Raw genomic sequence first — 23,623 nt, forward strand, 5'->3', positions numbered from 1 at the left:
GCACCCAGCACGGCACCCAGCACGTATGTGGGGCTCAGGAAGCATCGCTGAATGACTGATGTTAGGTCTCCAACATCTCGTAAGGGGAGGCACCCTCCGTTTGACTCAGTTAAGCTTTCAATCACATTCAGCAAATATGTACTGAGCACCTACTGTGTGCCAGGGAGTGTTCTAGGCACTTAGGGAGGAAAACTTCAAGATCCTGGCCTGCGTGGAGTTTACATTCTATCTGGGGAGACAGCACAGCAGACATAATAAATAAATTTTAGAGCACATGGGAGGGGGCAGGTTGCCTTTCTAAATATGTGACATGAAGGAGTTGAATCAGTTAGCCAACCGGGTACCTGGGGGAAGAGCAGCCCAGTAGAGGGCAGAGTCAGGAAAAATCTCCAAGGTTGGCATGTGCCTGGAATGTTCTAGAAGCAGCAAGGAGACCAGCGTGGCTGACGTGGACTGAGATAAGACGGTAGTATAAGAGGCCGGAGAGAGTGCAGAGGTGGGAAGGGGACAGGTCGCTGCCAATGTGGGAGCCACTAGCTACATATGGCAATTTATTTTTTTATTATTATTATTTTTTTAATATTTATTTGGTTGCGCTGGGTCTTAGTTGCAGCAGGCAGGTAACTTAGTTGCGGCTCACCAGCTTCTTAGTTGTGGCACACGAACTCTTAGTTGCAGCATGCGTGTGGGATCTAGTTCCCTGACCAGGGATCGAACCCAGGCCCCCTGCATTGGGAGCACGGAGTCTTACCCACTGCGCCACCAGGGAAGTCCCGACACATGTGGCAATTTAAATGGAAATGAATTGAAATTAAATAAATTAAAAGTGCTCTTCTTCAGTCACAGTAGCCACAGGGCAAGGGCCCCATGGCTACCGTGTCGGACGGCACAGAGGTAGACCGTTTCCCTCCTTGTTGAAAGTGTTGTAAACCCTGCCTCACTGGGGCCTTGCGGGTCACTGTAGGGCATCAACCTTGCCATACATAACTGGGCACACATCCTGGGGTCCTTTCCTCACCTCTCAAAGTGGGTATGATAAAAGTACGCAAGGCCATCTGGTTCAGCGCCGGCCAAGGTCAGAATGCCTTCCCCATTATCCTTGCCGAACGGCCCTTTGGTCACTGCTTCTGTGTCTCCAGGCGTAAGAAACTCACCACCTCTTGAGCCGGTCCAGGCCAACTCTGGACAGCTTTGGCTTCTAGATTTGCTCAAACTAGGAGAATGCTCTGCTGCTCTGTCTCTTGATTCGTTGGTCCCAGTTCTGCCCTCGGGGACTCTGTGGGTTAGAAACGTGTTCAGCTGCAGGTCACAGAACCTGTCTTAAGCACTAGGCTTATATCTTCTCACAGAAGAAGATCAGAGAGGCAGTGCCAGGCTGACGTGGCAGCTCCAAGATGCCCCAGGGGACGCCCCCCTCCTGCTCTGCTTAGAATGTAGTTTCTGTCCTTGTCCTCAAAGGTGGTCACAGCGCCCCTAGCTTCACCTCCACATCCAGGGCAGAGGTCGGAATGCGACAGCTTCTCTTGATGGGGAAGGAAGCCCACCCGGCGACGTTCATCTTCTCCAGAGTGGGTCACATGGCCTTCCCTGAACAAGAGTAGGCTTCTGTTAGGAGGAAAGAAGGAGAGAATGGATATTTCGTGAGCGGTTAGCAATGCCTGCCCTGGACGTCCCTGCGGAGATGTAAAGATTGTGATCTTAGTGCCTCTGAGAGTCTTCACTGGCCTAAACGTCTCCAGCCCCTTTCCTCAGCCCCTGTTTTCAAATCTCATCACTTTCTCCATTTTCCAGGTGGAGAAACAGAGGCACAGACATCACTTAGTGATCGAGAGCATGGGTTTTAGGGTCATATAACACTGTTTCTTTCAACAGGTCACTTCCCTGAGCCTCAGTTTCCCCAACTGTGGAATATGGTGGAAATTAATAGAGTACTTACTGGTGAGGGTGTTGTGAGGGTAAGATGAGATAGTCCCGTCAAGTACTAGCCACAGTGCCTGGCACACAGCCATCACTCAGTAGTGGCAGTTGTCATTTTTATTATTATAACTATGCTTCCTCTTGCTTCAGTGATTCCTTCCGGTGTTGATGAATGAGGAACCAGAGACCGCAGACGGTGGGAGCTCTCTGCCGGGTCCCCTAGGTGTTTCCATTGTCCCAGCAGTCACCCCAGGGAGAGCCTGTCTCCTCTTGTCTCCAGAGGGGTGTAGAGTGGGACCACAGAGAGGAGGGAGGGGCTGCAGTGAGGATCCGTCTCTAAAGCCACCTTTGGCCAAGCATATCCCTCGTGAGGGCTATCGCATTACTGCCCATGGGCTCGTCCCATCAGCCCCGGCTCCGCGCAACCCTATCTGGGAAGGGGGTATTACCCCAAGGTCACGGCAGCCCACTGCCAACCCCGTAACCCCACAGGACTTGAGGTAGCTTGCCATAAGCCTGGCCAAGGACAGGGTCCTCTGAGCTCTGACCCACCAGGTAGGGTCAGAAATGCCACAGGTGGGTCCTTCCGGTGAGAATTGGTCAGAGGTTCACCCGGGCAGCCCCCCACGCCTGTAGGGCCCAGGCATAGATAGTTTTTCCCTGGGCACCCCAGCTGGGGTGGAAATAGAGACCAGCAGCCCTCATTAGTCCTTCCTTTACATTTTTAAAAGGTCCTCACGGTTAGACAAAAATGTAAAGTTTATCTTCTTTCCCTGTTCCCCTCTGGTTGCCACCTCCACCCCTGGTCAACTGTTACCTGCAGTTTTTTCTTTTCCTTCCAGAGTTACTTTATGCTTATATTAAGGTGAAACTTAATGTTTGACCTACAAAACAGCAATTTCGCATGGTTCCACCTAATGTAAGCAAATGCAGAGATTCCTGTTTTCCTCTTTCTGCCACAGAAGGTATCATATTATACATATTCACCTGAACCTTGCTTTTTTCTCTTTGCTGTGTGTATATATCAGAGAGCTTTCCAGATCTTTCCAAATAAAGAACTTTATCCGTTTTTTTTTTGTTTTTTTTTTTTGCGGTACGCAGGCCTCTCACTGTTGTGGCCTCTCCCGTTGCGGAGCACAGGCTCCGGATGCGCAGGCTCAGCGGCCATGGTTCACGGGCCCAGCCGCTCCGCGGCACGCGGGATCCTCCCGGACCCGGGCACGAACCCGCGTCCCCTGCATTGGCAGGCGGACTCTCAACCACTGCGCCACCAGGGAAGCCCAAAGAACTTTATCCATTTTAACTCCCACATAGTATTCCATTATATAGCTGAATCATCATTTATTTAATCAGGCCCCTGTTGTTGCACATGATTGTTTAGGTAGTTTCCAGAACTTTGCCATGTGAGATAAAGCTGTACGTTCATTATTTCACCCATGGATCAGTATATCTGTAGAATAAATTCCCCCAAGTGCAATTAGTGGTCAAAGTCTCTCTGTAGTGGTTGTCCCTTCTTATCTTCCCATCCACATTGTAGGAGGGTGAGAAGGCTGCCCCGACGTGCTGAATGATCCTGTGCAAGTCCCTGCCCTCTGTTGGTCTCCGTGTCCTGGGACACTGAACCATCCTTGCCTTGTTTTGGGGAAAAACAGAGACCCAGAATTGGCTTTTTGCTTGGCCTTTCCCACACCCCAGCCACATGCACATTGTTACCACGGCTTCTTTGGGAGATGACTTCAGCCTGGACCAAGGCCAGGGCAGCCTAGTGCGGTCAGCACGGAAGAGCAGGCAGAGGGACCAGCATGGGCAAAGGCACAGATGCGTGACCACGTGGGGTAAGGCAGCGTTTCCCAAATGCCAGTCACTGATGTACCTTCCCGAGCTCTGCCACAGCCATGTAGCCTCTGGATTATTATTTCCTTACTATTTAAAAAAACCTTAACTTTCTTAAGCCTAAATTTATTTATTTATTGGCTGCACCTCGCGGCTTGCAAGATCTTAGCTCCCCGACCAGGGATCGAACCTGGGCCCACAGCAGTGAAAGCGCCGAGTCTTAACCACTGGACCACCAGGGAATTCCCTAAATTTATTTTTATAAAGCGTCTTTAGGTCATTACCATAGATAGAAATGCAGTGTTACGTAAAGAGAAGTTAGCGGAAAAAACAAAAACACAACCAGACAATACCAAAAGAAAACCAGAAAAACATACGCACAAGAAAAAGAGAAAAATACAGTGAAGCAAAACATCGTTAAACCATCCCCAGTGCGGTTGCCTACTAAAAGCTCAGATCAAGGCTGATTGCTGCTCTGCTCTCTCTCTGTTAAAAAAAAATGGAATATAAGACTCACTAAAGGTATATAAACATTAAATGAGACTTTCTCATTGAAGGAATCAGGATGGTTGACTTTGAATCTTAAAGGAACAATGTTATCTGATGAATGTCCTGGTACCACCTTTCATTTTCTGTCCTGTCAGTAGTAAGCTTTTGAGTCATTGGCCTGAAGGACAGATTTCTCCTCTCCCTCTTTCCAGAGCCTGAAAGGGAGGGAAAGCCAGTCTTTAGAAGGGCAACTGGACTCTGGAGTTCTGCATGGGAGGAGCCCAAGCTTAGACCTTATACACAGTAGGCACTCACTAAATGCTCGGCAGTGACTGATTCATTAGTGGGCCTGAGGGGCTCTTACGAAAGCGGGATGGACATTGAGACTAACAGTGCCTTCCTGAATCTTGTCCAAGGAAAGCAGATGTCCTGCTCTCACTCTCCTCTCCTGTGGCAGACGGTTTACCTCAGGGCTGAAGCTTGCTGGTGGAACATTGGAACAGGAGTCCCCCAGACTGGAGAGGAAGAGCACAGGAGTACCGTTGCTACTCTCCTCATCCTCTTCCATCCCTTCATTTAAACACACAGACACAGAACAGATCAGGCACAGGTTTATTTCTCACGCATGTAAAATCCAAAATGGGTACCCTTCTCAGCGGGCAGCTCTCCTCCAAGCCATGATTCAGAGACCCAGGCTCCTTCCATCTTGTGGCTCTGCCATCTTCAACATACGGCTTCCAAGATCATAGTGCTCTCTGCATCAAGCCAACGAAAAGGAAAAACACCTGCAAAGAGGCAGTGGAAGGTTCTTATTGGCCAGGAAGTAGGGCACATCATGTCTTCTCACATTCCATTGGCCAGAATCTAGTCACGTGGCCACACCTTCCTGCAAAGGAGGCTGGGAAACAGTCCGGGTGTGTGCCCAGGAAGCAGAGGAAAGGGGTTTGATGAACTGCTATCTAGTCTCAGCAATGTTTAGTGAACGTGGCCTTCGAGGCTCTTTATCATTTGCCTCCGTCCTAATTCTTCATTCACTCATGACATTGTCAGGCTAAACTTTTCTCAGCTTCGTAAACACTTGGTGTGTGTCTGTCTGTGTGTGTTTTAACACCTTTTTGTGCCTTGGTTCCTGCAGTTCCCTCTATTCAGACCACCCTTTCCTCGCTTCTTTCTTCTCTTCTCCATCTGACTAGCTCACACAGACATGGAAATAAGCCCACAGCCTCAGAATTTAAAATAAGACTTTGTCATTTTCCCAGGACTACATGCAGGAAGAAGAGAGGATGCCTGTGCACAGCGTGGAGGGGGTCCCCTTCAGCTCCCCTAACTCCTTCACAGAGCAAAGCGCAGGTTTCCACAGATGCCGCCTGAGACCCACTCCGAGAATTGTCCTGTGATAAATAGGGAGGGGAGATCCTGAGATCAGAGATGGCAAACTTCAAGTGCTTTTTGTCAAAAAAGCTAGTAATCTGTGTTTCAAAGCGGGAGGGGAGAGAAATTGCCCAGGTAGGAGATAAAACATAAGGATCTGAATCTGCTGAGACAGTTAGCTTTTTTCTAGCTCATGTCTATTCTGTGAAGTGATGTGCTGATTCAACAGCTCTTGGAGGGTCTGGTGGGTGGCGGGTGGAGATGGAGAACCCTGCTTCCTTGAGTTTGCCGGTTTCCATGGTGTAGACACTGCCACAGTGGCTGATCTCCAGCTACCAGCGTCCTGTCAAGAGCTCGCCTGGGCCATCTCCAGTACACGTTTAGTATCAGCCTTGATTTCTCCATCCCCGCTTTGCTTCAGGCTGTAGCTCAGAGGTCTCCTCTGCAGGCAAGTTTACCATGTCTGTTCTTCTTCTGGGTTTCCCATTTTAAAAAGTCTGAACTTTCCCAGCTAGATTATTTTCCTATAGGTTTTCTCTACTGGTCTATAAGCGCCTTATGGCCAGAACTCTGATTTTAAGTTTCTTCATATCCCTGTTATGTTATCAGATGCCTGCACTTAGTAGGCACCCAGGGAATGCCTATAGAAGGCAGGCAGGCAGGCAAGATGGGAGGAGGTAGAGTTGAAGAGCCCGGCCACGGAGGCAGATCCCACTCTGCGACTTGTTGGCAGTGTGACCTCAGGCAAATCCCTTCACCTGTCTCGGCCTGCTTCCACATCTGTAAAAAGCTCCTTTATTTTCCTCTGCTCCAGCTCAGCCAGGCCTATCACTGAATAATAATTGTGATAATAATAGTCATAATGGCTGCCATTTATTCATTCAGCAAATTTTTAATAAGCACTTGCTGTGGGCCAGGCCCTGTTCTTGGTGCTGGGAATTCATCAATGAACAAAACAGACAAGAATCTGTTCCTTGTGGAGCGTACTACGTTTGTAGTACGTCCTACATTTAGCGTTCTACATTTGCAATGTGCCATTAACTGAACGGAATTTCACAGGCATCTCATTTGGTCTCCGGGCAGCCCTGAAGAGCGAAGGTATCCTTTGCTCTATTTTATTGCTGCAGAAAGTGAGGCGAAGTAGATCGTGTGAGTTGCCACGGGTAAGCCAGTGCATAAGGGGTGGAGATGGGACTTGGACCCTTGATTCTGGTCCAAGACCTGGTTCTTAGCCATCAGGACATGCCCTTCCCAAGCCCCAGGCCCCCTTCCTGCCCACCTCTCTGCCTTTGCTCTGCGTTTGGTCGGTTCCCTTTGGCACATCCCTCAGGCCCACCCAAGACCTGACCCCTCCCTGATGGTGTCTGTTCTATCTTGAATCTTGTCTCCAAATGCTTCCTTGTTACCCGACCGACCATGGTTGGTCACCAGGCATGGAATCCTTTACTTCTTTATTTTGCTTCCTTATGACACCTCTTTCCCCTCCCCCTTCACCCCACCACCCCGGGGCCTAGGCATGGACCCACATAAAGAGCTCAATAAATATCTCTTAACTAATGCATTGAAATCCTTAATTTCTTCCTTGGACTCTAGCTCAAGTCCCGTTTTTACATGTCTTCATCGTAAGGGTAATTTTTTCTTCCTGGGAAATCTGAGAGTCAGATCTGTTGGAAACAAACCCTCAGCAGCTCTCGTGCGCACCTGCTGTGTGTTGAGTATGGTGTTCATCTCTTGCAGGGCTGGCTCACAAAGGTGACAGACAGTCGCTGTCGGTGACAGTTGGCACCTTAGTTGTGGTCAAAGCTGGGATGACCACGTTGCCTCGTGTGCCTGAGATCGCCCTGGATCATGCTGGGTATAATTATAAACAGACCCCCTTTCACCCTCAGGTGCCCTGGTTTGAATGATAAGCTCTCCGGTCACCCTAAACAAATCCTGAGGACGTGACCCCCCACCCCCCGCCCTTACTGCTCTAAGCACTTTGCAAATACCCACGCGTTTAGTTCTCCCAACTCTGTGAGGTTGGTGCTGTTATTCTCCCATTTCACAGATGGGGAAACGGAGGCACAGAACTGTAAAGTAACTTCCTCAAGGTCACACAGCTAGGAAGAAGCAGGGCTAGGATGGGAACCCCAGTCATCTGGTGCCGGAGCTCCCCCGTTCAGCCACTGCCTCAGCAAGAACTTCTCTAAGAGGTCTCCCCTGAGCCCATGCTCTGGGCTAGATGTGTCTCCCCCTTCCCACCCCACCAGGAGCCATGGACTTGTCTCAGTCGTGACTGCTGTGACATGGTTTGGGGATAGAGGAAGACAGCAACGTGGTCGGAATCTCCTCTGGGGCCCTCACACCTGACACAGCGCCTGAGGCCAAATAAAATCTCTGGAAATGCTTTTCGAAGCAAGGGATGTGATTTTCCAGGGCTGGGGCCGGGCTTGGCCCCTCCCCGCGGTTTCTTCCTCCCCGTGTGGCAGCAGGGGTGCCAGCCCTCAGGAGCAGATGGAGCTGCCTGGAATTCCTTCCTAAGGCTCCTTATCGGTTTTCAGAGCAGCCTGGGGGGTGAAGGGGGCTGTCAGGGACCTTGGGGGCTGCTCTGGGAAAAACTGGAATGCCGCAGCGGAGTACCACCTGGGGAGGGGCCGGAGGCTGGGGAGGGTGCTGGGCCGGGAGGGCTCAGCTGTCAGCATTCCTCCAGCTCACAGAAAGCTCTCCTGTGCGCCTTGTCCTTATTTAGACAGGAGATGTCTGCTGACTTGGGCCTTGTGGGATGCCACGGCCGGCTGGCTCACCGGGTGGGCGGGGTGGGCTGGGGCGGGGAGCAGAGCACACCCAGAGCCAGGTCCGTGGGCGCTCTGCGGGCGATCCCAGTAGACCCAGGTGGGAAGTCCACCCCTTGGGGGGAAGAATCACTCTCTAAGTAATAGTAACAAAAGTAGCAGCTGCCATTGATGGGGTTCCCACTATGCACAGGGAGGCATGCTAGGCTAGTCTGTAAGTTCTAGGAGGTGAGTTTCTTCTGTTCACTGCTGTACCCCTAGATCTAGCCCGGGACCCGGCACACGGTAGGTGCTTAGTAAATACTTGTCACGATCAAATGAGTATACCCTTCACATGCCGCAGTTCACTTCATCCTCGCAATAATTCTAGGGGCAGCTAAGTGCTATTATCAACCCAAGTTACAGATGGTGAAACTGAGACTTGGAGAGGTTCCACGCCTTGGCAAAGGTCACACAACTTGGACATGGAGGAGCTGGGGTTTGAAACCAGGTCGTCTGACACCAATATTAATGAAAACTCAAACATTCATATTAAAAATTATTTAATATTAATCTTATTTTGGTGTTCACCACACTGGAATTCCTGGCTTTCCCCGTTTATTGACTATGTGAGCTGGGTGGCTTATCTAACCTTCTCATCCTTAGTTTTCTCACCTGTAAAATGGGAATTGGTAGTGATGTCTACCTTAGAGAATACTGTGAGGATTCAATGAAATAATACATGCCAATATCTGAGCACAGTGCTGGCACACAGTAGGCACTCAACAAGAATTGTTCTTCAAATGACTACACCATAATTTAATCAACTACTTCCCCACTTCTTGCTTTGGCTTCATTTCCAATCTTTTGCTATTACAAACAGGATGGCAGTAAATACCCTTGTACGTGTGTCATTTTGCACAATTTGAGTATGTCAGTTGGCCAGATTCCCAGGAGGGGAAGCGCTATAGCACAAAAATATGTAGATGTTAAATTTCTAAAGAAAAAAAGGTTGAGCAGTCTGAAGTGATAAACATCAATCTATGGAAACGTGAAAAATTATGTGAGTGAAAAATGTATAATAGTGAAAGCTAAACTTCTCTAGTGCACACTCAGTGCAAAAGGCACTGTTCTAAGCCCTTTCTGTATATTAATTCCTTTAAATTTCATAACAACCCTATGAGGTAGGCATTATTATTATCCAAATTTGTAATAGTTGTCTATCACTGCCTAAAAAATTATCCCCAAACATAGCAGCACGAAACGACACATTTTTCTTATCTCGCAGTTGCTGTGGGTCAGGTATCAGGACGTGGCTGAGCTGTGTCCTCTGGCTCAGGGTCTCCCATGAGGCTGCAGTCAAGGTGTCGGCCGGGGCTTTGGTCCCATCTGAAGGCTCCCCTGGGGAAGGATCCACTCCACACTCACGCACATGGCTGTTGGCAGGATCCAGTTTCTCGTGGGCCATTGGACTGAGGCCCTGAGCTCCATGCTGACGTTGGCGGGAGGCTGCCTTCAGTTCCTTGCCACATGAGCCTCCCCAACGTGGGAGCTTGCTTCGTCAAAGCCAGCAGGAGTCTGCTAGCAAGAGCAAAGTCACCATCTTTTGTAAACTAGTCATGGAAGGGATATCCTATCACCACTGCCATAGTCTTTTTGTTAGAAGCCTGTCACTGAGTTCAGCCCATACTCAAGGGGAGGGGATCCCATAAGGGTATGAATACCAGGAGGCATCTGAAAAATCTTCCTGCCACACTCCCTTTTCAGAAGAAGAAATGGATGCACAGAGAGGTTAAGTGATTTGCCCAGGTCACACAGCTAATGTCTGAGTCAGGGTTTTCAGACCTGGGTAGCATAACTTCAGATTCCATGCTCTTAAAAACTGGCCCTCAAAATTGACTCTTTATTGTGTTCACAGCTCTGTTAAAAAATAGATGTACACGTGGAAAGGCTAGAAAAGAAGGCTCAAAAGCTAACATAGCTATCGTTTAGCACAGTGGGTTCCCAGTGCTGTTGCTTTACTGTTACTCTTTTCATAATTCATAAAATGTGATTTTAAAATCTGGTGTAGACTTTTAAATATTTATTTATTTATTTGGCTGCATCGGGTCTTAGTTGTGGCACATGGGATCTTCGTTGCTGCATGCAGGGTCTTTTGTTGCAGCGCGCGGGCTTCTCTCTAGTTGTGGCGCACGGGCTTCTCTCTAGTGCGCACAGGCTCAGTAGTTGCGTTGCGTGGGCTTAGCTGTCCCGCAGCATGTGGGATCTTAGTTCCCCGACCAGGGGTCGAACCGCGTCCCCTGCATTGGAAGGAGGATGTTTTAACCACTGGCCCACCAGGGAAGTCCCTGGTGTAGACTTTTTAAAAAGGAAGTTTCCCTGTGCAGCCAACTCATCCAGAAAGGGCCTCACTGCTGAGACCTGGGTTCCAGATTGGACTGCAGGGTCCAGTCCTATGTGGGCGGCGGCGGGAGCAAGGCCTGAGGTCCCCTCCCTGTCACTTCACTGGCTGCCGAAATACAGCCAGACTTTAGTCACACAGCCAGGCAATTCCCAGGTTCCAACTGACTAACCTTTCTTTGGAGAAGTTGAGGGTATCACTGCTGGTAACTACTAGCCCTGGGCTCTATGATAGGCAGGATGAACGCTAGGGATGCCCACGCCCCGGGGGAAAGAGGCGTGGTTGTGGCCAGTCCCAGCTGCTGGGCTCTTCTGGCTTAACTGAAGTGTGTAGCAGATGCGTGGGTCAGCAAAGGCTCTGATGCCAGACAGATCTGGAATCATGTTCCAGCCGGCTCTGGATCTCACTAGCCATGAGCCGTGGGCAAATAATTTCCTGAGCCTTCCTTTCTTCTCCTGTACAGTGGGTTGTCTTGAGGATGACATGAGATCACAGAGGTTGTTGTAATTTCCTGTTGCTGCTGTAACAAATTACCACAAACTTGGGGACTTACAACACAGATTTATTCTCTTACAGTTCTGGAGGTCAAAAGTCTGAAATCAGTCTCCGTGGGCTAATAGAGTCAGGGTGTTGACAGGGCTGGTTCCTTCTGGAGGCTGACAGGAGAATCCAGTTCCTTGACTTTTCAACTTCCTGGTGGCTGCCCCCATTCCTTGGTTTGGGGCCCTATCTGCATCTTCAAAGTGAATCACTCCAGTCTCTGCTCCAACATCACATCATCTCCTCTCCTGTGGTCCCATCTGCCCCTGCCTCCCTCTTATAAGGACACTTGTGGTTACATTTAGAACCTGCTTGTATAATCCAGGATAATTCCTGCACCTCAAGATCCTCAATTTAATCACATCTGCAAAGCCCCTTTTGCCATATAAGGTAACATTCATTGGTTGCAGGGATTAGAACCTGGATATCTCTGGGGCCATTATTCAGCCGACCACAAAGATCAGGTGTCTGGCACATAGTTAGTAAACAGCAGCTCATTACTTTGCCTCCCCCTTAGAGGCTGAGGGGGGGAAGGGGTGTCACCCACCCACACATGGTGAGTGTGAGCCCCCTCCCCAGCTGGGCTGGTGGCTCTTTTTCAAGAAGGGGAGAAAGGTTTCTGTAAAACATGATCTGGAACAGGTCACCGCCATGGCCTGGGGATTTCAGGCTGGGCTTCCAAGGTCGGGAGGTCCTACCTAGGGCCTGAAGGGGGGCACAGCCCCCTAGACTCAAAACCCATGCCCCTCCACTTCAGCTAAAACAAATTCACTTTCTAAAATTTTCAAACACTTGCATAGAGCTTTCTATGTGCCACGTCCTGTTCTAAATGCCTTATGTACATTCACTCTATAATCCCAACAACTCTATGAGGCAGGGGCTATTCATAGCCCCATTTTACAGATGGAAAAAAATCAAAGTACAGAGAACTATGTAAGCCACCCACAGTCAAAAACAGTGTTCTTAACCACCTCAAAATACCAAAATATTAACAGCAATTTTTCTTTTTTCAAAAACATCTGCTTATTTTCCAATTTTTTTGATGATGAAACCATATTATTTTTACTACATATTTTATATATTTATAATATATAATATAAAAATAACAAAATACAAATTATGAACATGTAACCCACCACATGGGCTTTCTCCTGCCCCGTAGCCTTCTGTTTGTTCTCAAAACTTTTCACCTTGTCTTATCTCTGACCAGACTCTACATCCTTCCAGAGCAGGGGCCATGTCTGGCTTAATGTTCATTATAATAATAATGGGCAAGTGACTTAACCTCTCTGTGCCTCAGTTTCTTCATCTGTAAAATGGTTGTGGTGCCTATCTCCTAGGGAGGTACAAACCCTTAGTTTATTTCCCATTTTTTCTTATTAGAAGTAATGTTTCTAGATCTAAATGTAAGAAATAAACTATAAAACCCTGGGGATAAAATATAGTAGTAAATCTTTGGATGTTGAGCTAGGCAAAGCTTTCTTAGATATGACACCAAAAGCACAGGCAACAAAAGAAAAATAGATAAATTGGATATCATTAAACTTAAAGACTTCTATGCTTCAAAGGACACCATTAAGAAAGTGAAAAGACAACAGAATGGGAAAAATATTTTCAAATCATATATTTGATAAGGGACTTGTATCTAGAATATATAAAGAACTTTAACAACTCAATAATAAGACAAAAAATTTGAAAACAGGCAAAGAATCTAAATAAACATTTCTCCTAAGAAGATTCATAAATGGTCATTAAGCACATAAAAACACACTCAACATCATTAGCCATCAGGGAAATGCAAATCAAAACCACGATGAAATGCACCTCACAAACCACTAGTGTGACTAAAATTTAAAAATGGATAATAGTAAGTGTTGACAAGGAGGTGGAGAAATTGGAATCCTCATATGTTATTGGAAGAAGGTAAAATGTTGCACTCAATTCAGAACCAGTCTGGCAGTTCCTCAAAAGGTTAAAAAGACTTATCACATGACCCAGCAATTCCACTCCTAGGCGTATACCCAAGAGAAATGCAAACATACATCCACCCAAAAACTTCTACATGAATATCCATAGAAGCATTATTCATAGTAACCAAAAGGTGGAAACAACACAAATGTCCATCAGCTGTTGAACAGATAAACTAAATATGGTTTATCCACCCAGTGGACCATTATTAGGCAATAGAAAGGAATGAAGTATTATTTATGCTACAACGTGGGTGAACCTTGAAACAATGTTTTCATGACATATCCTTCTATAAATGCATACTTAAATCCCAATTTTTTGGCAGTCTTTAGCATTTTGGAAGGGAGTTGCTGGTAAACATCATTATAATAATAACAAAAACGGTAACAATAATGATAGCTAATATTTGTTAAGTGCTCAGTTTATGCTAAGCACTTTTGCGCAATCTTATTTCAGGCTCCCAGTAATTTTGTGAATTAAATGTTATTAACCCCATTTCGCAGTTGAGGAAACTGAGGCCAGAGAGCAAAGGTCAGGTACCCAGAATATGATGGATGTGAACTTGTACCCTTAATCCCTCTGGTGAAGAGTTTCCCAGCAGGGCTTAGCACATGTTTGCCAAATGAATGCAGTCCAGGCAAGACTGGACCCTTGTCTCCATCCTTGTTGGAGGGCAGGGGAACTTTCTCCCAGGGAGCTATCTGGGCAGGTGGCTGGACATCCCACCTGTGGTTCCTCCTCGGGTTTACTCTGACCATGATTGTTCTGGGGGGAAACGGCTACAGCCAGCCAGAGCTAGGGGCGAGGGGCTATTTTGGGAGAAGACAGGGCGGTGGCATCTGAAGCATCCCCTCAGGAAGACTTGGCTGCACTGCCCTTATCAACCACCTCTGCAGCTTCAGAGAGGCTGGCAGCGGCCTGAGTTGGGGGCTCTGATTATCTGCCTCTGTCCTCCAAACCTACCATGGGCTCCTTGTTCTGATGGATTTCTGAAAAATTTTTAAGTGAACAAATTAGTGACATTAAGTACATTCAGGTTTTTTGTTTCAGTCGTCTAAAAACAACTGTGCTTCTTATATATTTTATTAACAAGCACCTAGATAGCACTTTCTGTGTCCTGGCTACTGTTCTAAGGGCCATATGACTGTTTATTCATTTACTCCTTATACTGTTTCTCTGAGGCAGGTGCTGTTATTATCCCCATTTTACAGATGAGGAGACTGAGGCTCAGGGGGCTCAGACTTGCCCAAGGGTATAAGGAGCAGAGCCAAGACCTGACCCCAGACAACCTAGCCAGAGCTGCCCCCTCTTAGCCACACCCCCATGCAGTTCAAGGCTTATGCTCTGCGCCCCTGTCCATCCACTGATTTTCAGAGATGTGGCGTAGTTGACCTGGCAGGGCTGCATTAAGCTGTGAGCTCCTCAGGCGGCTGCTGGGTCTGATTTTGCCCCATCCCTGGTCCCAGCACGTGGAACACCTGGCCCAGTTAGTTAGTGCCAGGAAGGCCGCGGCTCAGTGTAATGGGGAAGAGCTTGGGCAGGTGCACTTTCTAGCTGTGTGACCTTGAGAAAGTGACTTCACCTCACTGAAGTCACGTGTAATTGTGGCCATAGCACAGAGCTGGGCACAAAGTGCTCAACGAGTAACAGATGAATATTATTAATCAGAGTAGTAGAAGAGACCGTTGTTGAGTGGATGCATTAGAACAGAGGTGGGCAAACTTTTCCTGTAAAGCACCAGACGGTAAATATTTTTGGCCTTGCAGGTCACGGACTTCGGTGGCAACTACTTAACCCTAGATACTAGTAAACAAATGGGTGTGGCTGTGTTCCAATAAAACTTGATATGGACGCAAATCTCAAGGCCATATAATTTTCACGTCATAAAATTACTCTTTTGGGTTTTTTCCCACACCTTTAAAAATATAAAGAGCGTCATTAGCTCACAGGTGGGACAGAGGCAGCGGGCTAAATCTGGCCTGTTGCCCTGACTTGCTGACCCCTGCAGTAGAATGTGAGCTCTACAAGGGATTTTTGGATACTGGGTTTGCTGTTGTAGTCACAGTGCCCAGAATAGTGCCTAGCGCACAGTAGGCAGTCCATAACGTTGTATGAAATGAATGAATCTGGTTGTTGAAGTGGGTCTTGAGCTGGCCCTTTAAGGCTGGGAGGTGGAAGGACTGAGAAGGAACATTCCAGAGGGGAGAACAACCAGAGCAAAGGAGTCAGGGGTACATCCTGTGGGTGTCTCCCTTTGGCCCAATGAAGCCATCGGTGGCCTGATGGAGACACCTGGGCAACAAGGCCAGATCTAATGGGGCGGTTAGGGGTCTGGGGTGGGCAAAGGAGTCAGGGGTGGGGCTGGATACTCTCAGACGTGCTTCCACTGGGTTATTGCCCTGCCCCATCCCTGAACCACCACCAGCCCTATTTTTAACCCTGCTGACGAAAAAAAATCTGTTGAAATCAAGAAGGGTGACTGATCCCTGCCCCACCCTGTGCCCCAGTTACTCTCCTTCCCTTCTCCCCATTAGGGGCAGAGCCATCCTAGGAGACCCTCCCCAAGAAACATCAAAGTGGTCATAGGAAAAGAAATGGTTCCTGCGCTTCCCTAGCAGGACCTGGACTCAGGGAGGGATCCTGGTGCTTGAAGAGAGCCACTCAAGGCTCCTGGGGGGTTGAGCAGGCCGGGAACTGCCCAAGAGAAGACTGGATTTTCTCTCTGTCTGACTAGTGCATGCTTCTCAAATTTTAATGAGCAGTGGAAGCAGCTGGAGATTTATAAAATACAGATTCCTGGGCTCCTCCTAAGAAATTCTAATTCAATAGATCTGGGGGGGAGCCCCCAAAGCTGCATTTTCAACAAGTGCCTGGATGATGAGGGGCTGGGGGGTTGGTGAATGGACCACACTGTGAGTGCCACTGGACCAGAAGATAGCCTTTGGACCACAGCAGTTCAGCCTGCCCTGGTAAGCTGCCAGATATACCCCATCAAGGCTGCCTCGGGCCGAGAATTTGGAGAGCCTTGAAGGCCACCCTAAGTAGTTTGGACTTTATTTTCAGCACAATAGGAAGCCTTGCAAAGATTTTCAGCAAGAGATGAGGCCAGGAGATGTATGGGTTAAGCAAGCTGCATGTCATTGGTTGTAGGAAGCGAGCCTGGAGGCTACAGATGGGAGTGGGGGACCTTGCAGGAGGAGTGATAGAAGGAAGGAGAATGGGCAGATTCGAGAGCTATAGGGGGAGCAGGGGAGACAGGAGTTGCTGGTTGTTGTCTGTGAATATTGAAAGATGAGGAAGGGGGGTGTGGGAGACGCTGGGATTCCTGGCTTGAAGGCTGGGGAGCTGGGGAGCTATTCCTGAAATCAGAGACATTTTGCGTGGGGAGCTAATAAAGTATTCAGCTGGTCAGATTGATGGATGTGGGCAGAGGAGCGTGCTTCCTTTAAACCCAGCAGCCCTTATTGCCTTGGGCTGTGTGGCCACTCCCCTCTGACCCCTGTTCTGGCTGCCCTGGAGGATCCACCGTTGATCCCCCAGAATCTTCCGGGGCTCAGTGTGGAGGCTGCCATTCTGGCCTGAGGAGTCCTGCAACACAGCTTCCCAGGGCACCGGGAAACAAGCCTCATCCAGCTCACGTTACCAAAAAAGGACATTTTCGCAGTTTGAGGGTTTGCCCAGCCCTTTCCCTCCTCCCCCAACCTGGGGTTTCAGGTTTCCAGGGAAGTGTCTCTGAAAATTTAGATCTTTGAATCACGCATACCCATGTACAGGCAAATACGAGTCTGGGGATATGCATGTACCACACTCGGTTTTAAAATTTTTTAAAGTATAGTTGATTTACAATATCATGTAAGTTTCAGGTGTACAGCACAGCGATTCAGTTATACGTATATATATGTATCACACTCGGTTTTAAAATTTTTTAAAGTATAGTTGATTTACAATATCATGTAAGTTTCAGGTGTACAGCACAGCGATTCAGTTATACGTATATATATGTATCACACTCGGTTTTAAAATTTTTTAAAGTATAGTTGATTTACAATATCATGTAAGTTTCAGGCGTACAGCACAGCGATTCAGTTATACGTATATATATGTATGTGTATATATATTCATATATCTAGGTAAGTATATACATATTATATATATATAGATTCTTTTCCAGATTCTTTTCCCTTATAGGTTATTACAAAATACTGAGTGTAGTTCCCTGTGCTCTACAGTAGGTTCCTTGTTGGCTCCACACTGGATTTTGATGTCACAAATGTCATCTTCCTCCTTCTCCTTCTCCACCACCACCATCACCACCATCGTCACCATCATCATCATCACTAAGCCCCATCCCGGGCTAAACACTTTTATGTGTTGCCTCTCAGTAGTTTTCACAGCAGCTCCAGGGGGAGTGAGAGACACAGAATCAGACAGGGAAGTAGCCAAGCGGGGATGTGGTCTTACCTGGAGTCCAGCTTCAGCCTGATCCCATACATCTTTATTTTTACTAACCTCTAACTGAAATTTAGTATTTTCTTCAATTATGGAAGTTGGCAATAAATCAACAGTAGTATTAGCAGTATCTCTGACTTTGTCACTAATAGAAATCACATATATTTTCATGTCACATTACTGTTGTTGCACGTATCCTTGAAATATTCTTTATGTTAATCTATACTTTTAAATTATGGTAGTTAATAGACCTGCTAGATATTTTGTTTAAAGTGTTAATAAAGAAGAATATACATTATTATATTACAAATTTGTCCCTTTAAATATTTTGGTAACAGTGTGTCAATATAATTGCATCCCTTTGTAATCCTGTGTAATTTGTGCATTTTAAAACATTCCAAGAAGGGGTCCAGCGGTGTCACCAGATGCCAGGAAGATCTGTGACACAAATGAGGTTAAATTCCCTGTTCTGGGCCTTGGCCTCTGCATTTTACCAGCAACAGGGGGAAAAGAGAGGATGAAAAGGATTACAGGGGGGGTTTCTGTGGGCCAGGTCTGGAAGTGGCATAATCCTGTCTTCCCACAATGCTTTGGCCAGTCACCTGACCACACCTAACTGCAGGGGAGGCTGGGAAATGTAGTCCATCTGTGTGTCCAGAATGAAGAGGAAGTGGTCTGGGGAATGCACAGCAGTCTGGACCACAGGGCTCAATAAATATTCATTGACAGCTGGAGTGAATGAAAATTCTATCCAGAGTGTCTCTTTGTGGGTTGGGGAGGAAGGGCAGAGGACTAGTTCTCTGGAGGGATCCTGAGTCTCCACCATGTTGTCTTCTTAGGACAAGTCACGCCAAGGCCAAAGCTGAGGCAGCAGAACAGGCTGCACTGGCTGCCAACCAAGAGTCCAACATTGCCCGCACTTTGGCCAGGGAACTGGCTCCAGACTTCTACCAGCCAGGTAGGGCCAACCAGGGAGGGGAGGGGCAGGACGGGGTAGGGGGAGGTCCTGGGGGGGGGGGTGGACACCTTTTCTTTGCTTGTTGGAAAGCTGAGATGCTCAAGTGGGTCCACGCATGCCTTTGAGTTCCAGAATCTGTGGAGCGTGGTGCAAGCATGGGATGGGTGCAAGCATGGCACAAGGGGACTCATGCTGAGATTGTGGCGGGGTATCAGAGGCTCCCCCCACTCCAGCCCGTCTCTTCTCTCTGGGAAATGGGGCTGCAGAGTAAGGAGGACCCCCTGGCTCTGATACAGACTTTGCATTTGGATAGAGCGGTGGGAGCCCATCAGGGTGGGGGACTGGTGCTGCCTGCACTGAGGGTTTTAAGGTGAGTGGCACGATTAGATTTGTATTTTCTAAACATTCTGGCTGCGGCCGTAAGACCAAAGGGAGACTAGATGGAAGACCGCGGAGCGCAGATCTGTGCCTGGGAGGTTAAGTCGCTTCCCATCACAGTGCGTCCCCTGCTGGTCCAAGGAAGAGCGACCCTGGCTGGCTGCCTCCGCCCTTGGGTGGTCATAGCAACAGCTGTCACCACGTGCCAGGCACTGAGCTCAGCATATTACAGGCATTTTTTTTCACCCGATTAATCCTTCCGTTAGTATTTATGAAATAGGTATGATTGGGCCCGTTTTTCAGATAAGAGAATGGAAAGAGACCAGTGTGACCGTACAGAGCATAAACTCTGGAGCCAGGCTAGCCTGAGTGCCAGTCCTGGCTCTGCCCTTGGTCAGCGGAGTGACTCTGGGCAAGTGATTTTTACCTCTCTTGAGCCTCCTTTTCTTCATCTGTACAATGGAGGCTAAATAATAGCATACACCGCATAGGGTTATTAAAATGATTAAATGAGTTAGTATTGGGGAATTGCTTAAAACAGTACTTGGCATTTGGTGGCCGTAGGTTAAGGCTGGCTGAGTACATAAATGAGACTCAGAGCGGCTTGCCCTGGGTCATCCAGTGCTGGGACCGGGTTCGAATGCAGCCTCCCCGTGTGGTCCCGGCAGGTCCGGAGTATCAGAAGCGCCGGCTGCTCCAGGAGATCCTGGAGAACTCGGAGAGCCTGCTGGATTCCCCCCACCGGGGCCCTGGCGCCGCAGGCCTCTCGGAGCGGCCCCGCGAGAGCCCGGAGCTGCACGAGCGCGAGACCCCTGCGCCCGAGGGTGGCCCCCCGTCGCCGGCCGGGACGCCCCCTCAGCCCAAGCGGCCCCGGCCGGCCGCGGCATCCAAGGACGGCCTGCTGAGCTCGGGCGCCTGGAACGGCGAGCCCGGCGGCGAGGGCAGCCGGCCGGTCACGCCGTCCGAGGCCGCTGGCCGTCGCAGCCCCGCGCGTCCCGCCAGCGAGCGCATAGCCATCGAGGCGCTGCAGGCGCCGTCCGTGCGGTCGCAGGAGCCCGAGGTGGCGCTCTACCAGGGCTACCACAGCTACGCCGTGCGCACCGCGCCGCCCGCGCCGCCGCCCTTCGAGGACGAGCCCGAGCCCGAGGTCCCCGCGGCCGACTCGGCGCCCCCGTCCCCGGCCGCCCCCGGCACGGCGGCCCCGCCCCGAGGATCCGCGCCCGAGAGCCCCGCCAAGCTGGAACCCAAGCCCATCGTCCCCAAGGCCGAGCCCAAGGCCAAGGCCCGCAAGACAGAGGCCCGGCTGACCAAGGCCGGGGCCAAGAAGAAGGCTCGGAAGGAGGCGGCGACGGCGGCGGAGGTGGAGGTGGAGGAGGTGAGGCTGTCGGTGGGAAGTCGGGTTCCCCAGGCGTCGGGGAGCTGGGAGTGGGATTCGGGGGCAGATGGCCAGGCGGCAAGGGTGATGGCACAGGACAGGGCAGGCGGGATGTGGCCTTAGTTAAGTGCAGCCTGATCCACGGTTACACAACACAGCCCCCCACCTTGGGGCAGGGGGCTGGCCTTTGTGCCCGCTGTCTGGGCAGTTCTTTGGAGAGGGAGGTGGCTGGGAGTCCTAAGCGGCTGGGGTGGGATGCCCCTGTCCATCAGGCTCCCAGCCTCAGCTGCAAGGTGTAGCAGCGAGGGGCCCAGTGGGGGGCCTGGGTCCTGGACCTCTGGGCTTGCTATAGGAGGCTGGGAGCTAGGAACTGCAGCGCCAAAGACTGAAGCTGGGCTCTGAGGGACTGACAGCTGTGGCCCCAGAGGAATTAGCAGTGGGGAAGGCCGTGTTCTTGGGTTCCAGGCCCAGCTCTGCCCACTGTGTGCTCTGGGATACGTTCTTGCCCCTCTCAGGACCCTGAGCAGTTTGGTTATTTCCAAGAATCCTTCCAGCACTGATGGTGTGTCCCGGTGCTGGGCACAGCAGTGAGCAAGAGGGTGGGGGTGTGCTCTCCCGGGGACTCAGGCAGCCTCTCTCCACTGTTCCCAGGTCCCCAACACCGTCCTCATCTGCATGGTGATTCTGCTTAACATTGGCCTGGCCATCCTCTTCGTTCACCTCCTGACCTGACCTCATCCACCAGGTGCGGCTGGGAGGAGGGGATGGGAGCCCCTGGGGGAGGAGAGTAAGGGCCAGCTGCCTGCCGAGCGGACCATCCTGTGGTTAACTGAGGCCCGTCCCCCAGCAGAGGCAGGGACCTAGAGTGTGGATTTGAGAGATCATCTCTTCCCAGTACACAATACACACACACACACACACACACACACACAGACACACACACACACACATACACCCCCTCATTAGCTCAACATTCACAGAGCACCGGATCTCTGTCAGGTGAGCACTGGGGGCTTCATTCATTCAGCCATTCACTAACACATCATTAATTTAAGCACAGTTTACTGAGCACCTGCTCGCTGGGATCTAAGGATTCAGCAGGGACTCACTCCTGCCCTAAGAAAGGGGGTGAACATGAGAGTAAACCTTTAACTTACAGCTCATTATGTAAAAGTCTTGCAGTTTAAAGGTCAAGCAAAACCGTTCTTGACTCCATCCCCCCAGACCCCCGCAGGTCTAGACTGAGGCCACCTGGCATGGCCGGGTCCTCTTCTCTCTGTCCTCCAATTCTCTCTTGCTCCCACCCTCTACTTGCCCACCCCCCGCCCCCGCCCTCAGTCCTCTCTTCCTGAGACCCTGCTCTCAGTCAGTTGGTTCCATCAATTGGTTTTCTCCCTGTGATGGAGCTCAGGGGCTGGGTAAGATCCGGGGGGGGGGGGGGTGGGGAAAGGAAGTGGGCTGGGCTGGGGTGAAGGAAAAAGGCCCTGGTTGGTCTCAGGGTGAAATATCTACAAGGCAAATAAAATCTTTCTCCTGCCGGGACCAGCCTTTACACTATAATTCCTGTGCTTGGTGATGCTAACAGAGTTTCTGCCTCTTGCCCTCCCCCGCTCCACCAGAGACCCCCTCCCTTGATCCTAGCTTAGTGTGGGCTGGAGGTTCCTACTCAGTCCCAGAGGAGAAGGAGAAGGAATCCTTGTCCTGTCACCGGGTAAATAGCCAATGACAATATTAGCCTGGTAGGTGCTGGCGTGCGGGTGGATGCTGAGCTAGGCAGGGTCCATGTCTCATAGGGGATCTGGGAATGATTGCGGTGGGGACTGCCAACTTCCTGATCTGAAGGATGGAGAGGGGCGAGCCAGATGGCAGTGGGGGAGGAGGAAGAAAGGAAAGAGTGTCCCAGGTAAAGGGAACAGGCAGAGACAGTAAATAGGCAGAGGCAGCATCCAGCGGGGGGCCTTGCAAGGGCCAGGGGAGGCCTCCGGGACTTGTATCTGGTCCCACTGAGTCAGAGCCAAGGGGCAAGGCTGCCCTGGGGGCTTGGGGAGGCGGGGCTGGTGGTGGTGATGGAGATGTTGCCCCAGAGAGCATCAGGCCTGAGGCTTGAACCCTGCCTGGAGCCTGGCTGAGCCTCAGCCTTCCTGCCCTTCTCCCCGCTCCCTCCTTCCCTCGCCTGACCCTCTTGCCGTATCTTTGCAGAGCCAGGAGTTCCTGCTGAGGACGCGTGGACCCATCTTTCTGCAGTGCCCCACAGGGCAGCCAAGGAGGACTGGACTCTGGACCTGGATGCCGGGGGTCCAGCTCGCATCCACACCACAGACATTTAAGGACGTTTCCCGTGGCGCCCATGCCCAACGCAGGCGGTGCCCAGAGGGAGAGAAAGGGCCGGGCACCCTCCGGGAGCTCTCTGCCCAGTGGCAGGGAAAGCCCTGAAGGCAGAGCCTTGGTCTTGAGCACCCTGATCTGCTCTGTCCCCCATCCTCATCCACTCCCTCGCCTCACCCCTGGGTCACCCCCTCCCCGGGCTTTTCTGTGTTTTGGGAGAAGTCACCAAACCAGGATGTTAAAATCCCAGTTGCCTTCTTTCTACCCTCCCTTGCTTTCTTTTATCCTCTGGCTGCTGGGCTGAAGCCTCTCGGGCAGGTGGAGGGAGTGACAAGATCCTTGCGGTGGGCCAGCGAGGGAGACGCTCCGACAGCCCAGTGGCCCTTCCCATCGCAGTCCGGACCCCGCCCACACTCTGTCCCTTGCTTACAGATATTCTGGGTGACAGTAGAGGAAATGGACATGTTCCATTTGAATATCCCAGGATACAGTGCTTCTGTCTCCTCCCACTGGTCCAGTTTGCTTCCCTCTGGACCAGTAGAAGAGGGAGAGACGGGAGGAATTGGGGCCTTTGGCTGGGAAGCCACTGAGCAGGTGGCCAGGGGTTGGGGGGTGGGGAGAAGGGCTAAGGGGTGGTGAGGATGGCCCTGTCTCTGAGTGCACCTGAGCCTGGGGCTGGCATTGCATGTGGGGCTTCCAGGATGCTGAGGGGGGAGAAGGGGTCGCCCTGCAGGAGCCGTGGGGCTGGTGCAAAGCTCCGGGGATGCCCCGTGAATTGATTTGTCCGCTTCCGCTCACAGGGGCCACCGCAGGCTCGGGGAAGCATGAGCATGGAAGCCCAGGCAGATTTCACTGGGGCTGACTCT

General features: G+C 50.3%; 1 protein-coding gene across 2 annotated transcripts in view; it reads left to right on the forward strand.

Moving 5' to 3' along the window:
• Window positions 1–23,350, forward strand: part of JPH2 (junctophilin 2) — a 60,198-nt gene extending 36,848 nt beyond the window's left edge. Inside the window, exons 3-6 of one of the 2 annotated variants that reach the window (XM_079946231.1) lie at window positions 18,561–18,679; window positions 19,726–20,432; window positions 21,084–21,177; window positions 22,632–23,350. In XM_079946231.1, coding sequence (XP_079802357.1) covers window positions 18,561–18,679; window positions 19,726–20,432; window positions 21,084–21,164 — 907 coding nt within the window. In that variant the 3' untranslated portion in view covers window positions 21,165–21,177; window positions 22,632–23,350. Of the gene's footprint in view, window positions 1–5,498; window positions 5,718–18,560; window positions 18,680–19,725; window positions 20,433–21,083; window positions 21,178–22,631 lie in introns of those variants that run through there. The other variant, XM_079946232.1, reaches the window with a different exon arrangement.
• The last annotated feature ends 273 nt before the right edge of the window (window positions 23,351–23,623 follow it).

The sequence above is a fragment of the Stenella coeruleoalba genome (genome assembly GCF_951394435.1).
Source record: "Stenella coeruleoalba genome assembly, chromosome: 15".
Lineage (NCBI taxonomy): Eukaryota > Metazoa > Chordata > Mammalia > Artiodactyla > Delphinidae > Stenella > Stenella coeruleoalba.